This window comes from Colossoma macropomum, unplaced genomic scaffold (genome assembly GCF_904425465.1).
Source record: "Colossoma macropomum unplaced genomic scaffold, Colossoma_macropomum, whole genome shotgun sequence".
In the NCBI taxonomy this organism is placed as follows: domain Eukaryota; kingdom Metazoa; phylum Chordata; class Actinopteri; order Characiformes; family Serrasalmidae; genus Colossoma; species Colossoma macropomum.
The window spans coordinates 6198659-6204658 of record NW_023494806.1 but is presented as its reverse complement, the minus strand read 5'-3'; the positions used below and the strand labels follow the sequence as shown (position 1 = coordinate 6204658).

General features: G+C 37.9%; 1 protein-coding gene across 1 annotated transcript in view; it reads right to left on the bottom strand.

Annotated features, from left to right (window-relative positions):
• Window positions 1-2691: 2691 nt before the first annotated feature.
• Window positions 2692-6000, bottom strand: part of srrm4 (serine/arginine repetitive matrix 4) — an 84519-nt gene continuing 81210 nt past the window's right edge. The window contains exons 4-6 of the mRNA XM_036599073.1: window positions 4816-4893; window positions 4691-4717; window positions 2692-2761 (exon numbers count right to left, since the gene is read on the bottom strand). Of these exons, the coding sequence (XP_036454966.1) occupies window positions 2692-2761; window positions 4691-4717; window positions 4816-4893 (175 nt within the window). The remainder of the gene's footprint in view (window positions 2762-4690; window positions 4718-4815; window positions 4894-6000) is intronic.

The following is a 6000-nucleotide window of genomic DNA, read 5'->3' as shown; positions in this document are numbered from 1 at the left end:
CACAACTTGTGCATAATAAAATTAAACATTATTACAATTTATACAAAGGTGTGATGTAAGATTCTCCGTTGTAAATTTACCAAGTCAGAATTGTTAAAAGTGGTGACACACTGACGTGGTGGTGGTGTGTTAGTGTGTGTTGTGCTGGCACGAGTGGATCAGACACAGCAGTGCTGCTGGAGTTTTTAAACACTGTGTCCACTCACTGTCCACTCTATTAGACACTCCTACCTTGACAGTCCACCTTGTAGATGTAAAGTCAGAGACGATAGCTCATCTGCTGCTGCACAGTTTGTGTTGGTCATCCTCTAGTCCTTCATCAGTGGTCACAGGACGCTGCCCACAGGACGCTGTTGGCTGGATATTTTTGGTTGGTGGACTATTCTCAGTCCAGCAGTGACACTGAGGTGTTTAAAAACTCCAGCAGCACTGCTGTGTCTGTTCCACTCGTACCAGCACAACACACACTAACACACCACCACCACATCAGTGCTGAGAATGATCCACCACTCAAATAGTACCTACTCTGTGAGGGTACATGGGGATCCTGACCACTGAAGAACAGGGTAAAAGGGGGCTAACAAAGTATGCAGAGAAACAGATGGACTACAGTCTGTAACTGTAGAACTACACAGTGCATCTATATAGTAAGTGGAGCTGATAAAATGGACAATGAGCGTAGAAACAAGGTGGTCATAATGTGATGCCTGATCGATGTATATGTATAATATACACACCCACACACATTACTGTGAGACTAGTTTAAACTAATTCTGTAGAATGGTCTATATATACATATAATGAATCTATATTCATTTAATTATGTTTTACAGCAGCTACAAGAAAATATATGCCTACAATGAAAGATGTCCAATTTTTGGCAGCCATCATCTGTCACTAGGCAGCCATATGGGGCTGAAGCAAGGAAAAAAAAAGAACAATCTAATTTCTGTCTCATGCACACAGCCCTGCTGAACCTGTGGAAGGTCAGCAGCACAGCATGCTCTCCTCCGCGAGGTTGGGATGTGTGCGGAGCGGTGCCGTGAAATTGGTTTATGTTTCTGCCTCCTAGGCTGTTTCGCTGTTTCAGACACTGCTGCTCTCTCTCACTCACTGCGGCCAGAGTTCCGTCGGTTCCCACTGAGAGAGCAGCGGGACTAACGGCCGCCGAGACTGATCTGAAAACGCCGTTCCATGCGGCCAGTGCACTGTGGCTAATCTGAGTAATGACACACTAAACCTGGCTGCTCAGAAAGGTCCAGCCTGGCTGGGTCTATATTTATTATTCCTGATCTGCTCATATGCACCGTGTAATAATCACAAGTACGCTTCCCATCAAAAGTCTGGGGACACCTTGTCTTCTTTTGAGTTTTCTTTTAATTTACCAGCAGCATTAGAATTAGCTATGCGCTTATTGTTTGGGTATATTTAGCTTTAATACTCAGCTTCATGTTCATCTAAGTGTCTTTCTTGGTATGAAGAGCAGCTTTCGCCTAATTCTGATTTGATAGTTTTACAAATTATTGTGAAACTTGAAATTATTTTTTAATTTTTTTTTGTTGTAAATTTTTTATTTTGCCTTTATTTAACTAGACATGTCATTATGATCAACTTCTTCTTAACAATGGTGGCCTGGCAAAAGACAAAGCCTCTTGAGGACGAGCAAGATTTGAGGGCTGTCATTACAGCAAGGGGGAAAAAATATGGCCTTTGGCATTTTTACAAAATGAGGACTTGACCTTCAGTCAAATGGCAGGGAAATTCCACCAAATTTTCTACATTATTCATTCACTGAGATGAAAGCAAAGTCATTCAGAGTGGTTTAATGTGCACCATTGTAAACAAACAACAACACAGATTTCTGCACAATGGTGGTGAGAGGAACCAGTGGTCACAACACAACTCTAATGTATATATTTTATTTACTATCCAAGAAACCAGTGAACCTACGTGTGTCTTCTGACTTCTCATATGTAATGTTGATGTTGGTAAATCTGCAGATCACGTTGCTTTACAACACCCTGCATGTGCCTCTCCACCATGACCAGATTTTTTAATCTCAAAACTATTGTAAAACAGTGAGCATGTTTACATGCACTTAATAATCCGATCATAATTGGATTTCTGCAGTTATCTGATTATTCAAATGGTCATGTAAACAGCATACTCCGATTTCTAGAAATCCAATTAGGAAATCTGATAAAAAGAGCTGGATTTTAGCTCAGTTGTCAGATTTCTTAGCGCATGTATACCCTTACTCTGATTTCTTTCATTTTTCTCAGTCTGCGCATGTGTGAAAATAGACCACTGTATCGGTAAATAGGTAATACAGCACCCACAAGATGCCAACAAAACACTTTTCGAGCAACACTGTAACCAAATACATGCTTGATGAAATGAAGGATTCATCTTCTAGTTGATGTATGTTCATATTTTCAGGTAAAGTGGCTCAATGTTTAAAAAAAAAAACTGGACGTTTGAGTTTTACATCACATTTACATCACACCTTCTTCTGTTAGTTTATTGGCTGGTTGTAAAGCAGAAATCCGATTACCGCCTGTCTCATGTAGACCCGGAGATTTCCTCTTTTCTGATTGCTCAAGTGCATATAAATGTATTGATTGAATTACTGACTAAATCAGATTTTCTGCAGTTATCGGATTCTTAAGTGCATGTAAATGCACTCACTGTTCAGGCGTCAGGCAGTGTATTCATCATGTAATATCTTGTTGTGACGTAGTCTCGCAGTGCCAGACAGGATCTCATAACGAGAACAAACATCTGGTGAATAAACTTCTGCACTAGATCACCAGGAAATCTTTCCCAAACAAGTGTACGCTGCCTCTAAAACCCACCCCCAAATTCCTCTAATGTGTCTACTTTTAATATATGGAGCACAATCAATAAAACAAGCAAAACAAGCTTCTGTTGGCTAATGGAACTGTTTTTCCCCCGTAAGAGACCTTGTTTACTTTTACTGCATGTAATATGTTCTCTGCACATGCCACACACATCCACAAGCCTTTGCTGAGTTTTTCCAGCTATGCTAACTTATGTTACATCCACGGGTTAACAACAGGCTTGTTGCCATTGGACAATGTTGATAGGTGCACCATCACCCCCTACTCCATCTTCATGAGGCATTGGATTGGTTTGGAAATTTCACTACCAGTTTGTTTCCACCCTAATATGTCTAAGTTTCCACCCACATCTAGCCTCAAATCTCTCATGTTTGTCCCCAGACATTATGAGATCACATGTGGCCCTCCAAGACTAACAGTGAGGGAGCTTTTAGAGACATTAACCTTTTCAACTCCTTGAGACCACCGGTGGTTCCAAAACGCACTTCGTCATATTCTTTATAACTTTCATATTTCATAAGCTACATTCAAAAGGTGGGGGTCGTATGAGAGCTGTAACTGTCTTCTTTCCAGTCAAATAGACGGGTAATGTAATTTTAAACCCTTATAATAAAAGAAGCTGAACTCACATTTGTTTTTCTACTGAAAGTCGACCCATTTTTCCACAAAGCTGGGCTATAAACTATAAACAGATAGCGTCTCTTCAGTGATCTGCACTGTAAAAATTATTTTTATAAAATAATACAAAGAGCGTCTAAGATTTTTGGCTTTCAGCAGTAAATTGTAAGCATATAGCAATATGTTTATGATCATAAAACATGTTCTGTTAATTTGAGGGGAGCTTTTACAAAAAATAAATAAACAAATAAAATAAAAATTTACATTTATTCCATGCAGTTACTGAATAATTTGCCTTACGATTTGGTCATGTAAATTCAGGTGGACAAACCAAAATATACCCTGGTCAGTAAGAGGTTAAATAATTCAGATGTCTGATTCCCATCACCACCACTGTGAACAATTTTCTCACTTCACAACAAACCTCTCTAACCATTTAATAATGCAGAAATTTTGAGAATTCCCCTTTAAACAGCTGTTGGTTTTTTATGTCGGGACAAAACCTCGTATCCCCATTTTTGGCCTTTTTCAGTTTTTGACGGAATTTGAAAATGCCTGCGGCCCTTTACGTTGTTTATGAATTTCACGATGAATTGACCAAAAGAAATGGCCAAAAATGACTTGGGAAAAAGTCTGGTTCCATTGACTAACATTAAAAGTAAAGAAGTAAAGAGGTTTTTTTCCTCTCCTGTAAAGTTGCCATTTTGGAGATACAAGGTTTTGCTCTGACAACAGCGATATGCTCTTTTATTAAGCACATTTTTCCCATACTTTTGACAGACAGTGTAAATGAAAGGAAAACTATTTGTACAGTACTTACACTTAGGAGTTATGTGTTTGCATGTGTGTTTTCAGAGCATAAATCTGAACGACCAACCTCTTTTTGTGTTTTCTGTCATCCTTCCTTTTGCGTCTGGTGCTTAAAGAGCTAAACAATGAGAAAGACATTGATTATATTATATAAAATATAAATAAATACTGAGCATTAGTTGAATAAATGATTTAGTAAGTGAAGTTTGATGCATATTAAATCAAATAATTGCTCATATTTTTTAAACAGCCAGTCCAAATAACCAGTAATCAACAATATGCACTGAAGTCCTTCTATAGATTCAAAAGGGATTTATTAGGTGTATCAAAAAAGCAGGAATTCCTGCAACTTTTGGCTCAATTTTTAATCTTTTGTGATTGAAAACCAAACACAAACGCACCTGTGTCTTCTCTTCTTGGAAGCAGACCTGAGAGAGAGACGGAGTAGAGTTTGCTTTAACAGAAGCGCTGACACGCAAGCCCTTTCTCACCGATATGATCTAGACACACAAACGTGATACGCTACCTGTGTTGCTTCCTTTTCTTCGAGCTCTTCTTCTTCTTCTTCTTCTTCCTCACGGGTGACGGACTGAAGGAGGGGGACCTGCCAGATCAAACAGCGTAGCAGCTGAGAAAACGCACCCTCAACTCTGCCGCTGACAGCTTCCAACAGCACACAGCACCAGTCAAAACTCTGGAAACACTTCACTGAATGCAGTTTTCTCATAATCCTAAAACCATTTGGATTTACAGTCTTATACAATACTTAAAGCTGCACTATGTAAGATTATTTTTGTGGAAATTAAGAGGATCTAAAAGAAGATCCAGCTCAATGTTTAGATCTCAAATGCAAAAACAACATTATACTGATGAAGATATGATGACAGTAGTAGATAATTCACTCACATCTTCATAAGACACGCCCTTTTAAGTTTTGACTGAGTTCTCTTTGAATTATCTTTCAAAGCATCAAATTATCACGTTTTTTTGGAATCCAAAACAAAAACCACATCACAAAATGTTTATCCGCATGTTGCATGCAATTACATGGTTCCACCTGAGAGGTCTCCAAATCCCCAAATCTTACATAGTGCAGCTTTAAATGCTAAGACAAATATACAGTGCTGTGCAAAATTGAATTAAAAAAATGTAATTCCTAGTCAAAATGGTCAAAAAGTTGAAATTATTCAGACATTTCTGAGGAGATTAGATATAAGATAATCCACTTGAATGAGGAAGGAGAAAGTCAAAGGAAAAAAAACTGAAACTCAGGAAAAAAATCAATCATTAAAAAATGACTATATATATATATATATATATATATATATATATATATATATATATATACGCTCTTGCATGATTTAAGTGTTCTTTGCATTGTGAAAAGATTCTTCAGATGCTGTAGATGGTTCTTTATAGAACCTTTTTGAAAAGGGTTCTTCTATAGTTACATGCTTGACATCCTAACAATAGAATAATGCTTTTGGGTGCTATATGGAACCATTTTCAAAAAGGTTCTATAAATGTGAAAAGTATCAAACTTGTTGCAATAAACAACCCTTTTGGGTTCAAAAAGGTTCTATATAGAACCATCTGTGGCACATTCATGCACATTTTGCATCAATCTGAAGAACGCTTTCATGATGCAAAGAACCCTATAGTCATGCAAAAGGTTCTTTGAGTGTTAATAATTCTATATGGAACCATTTTC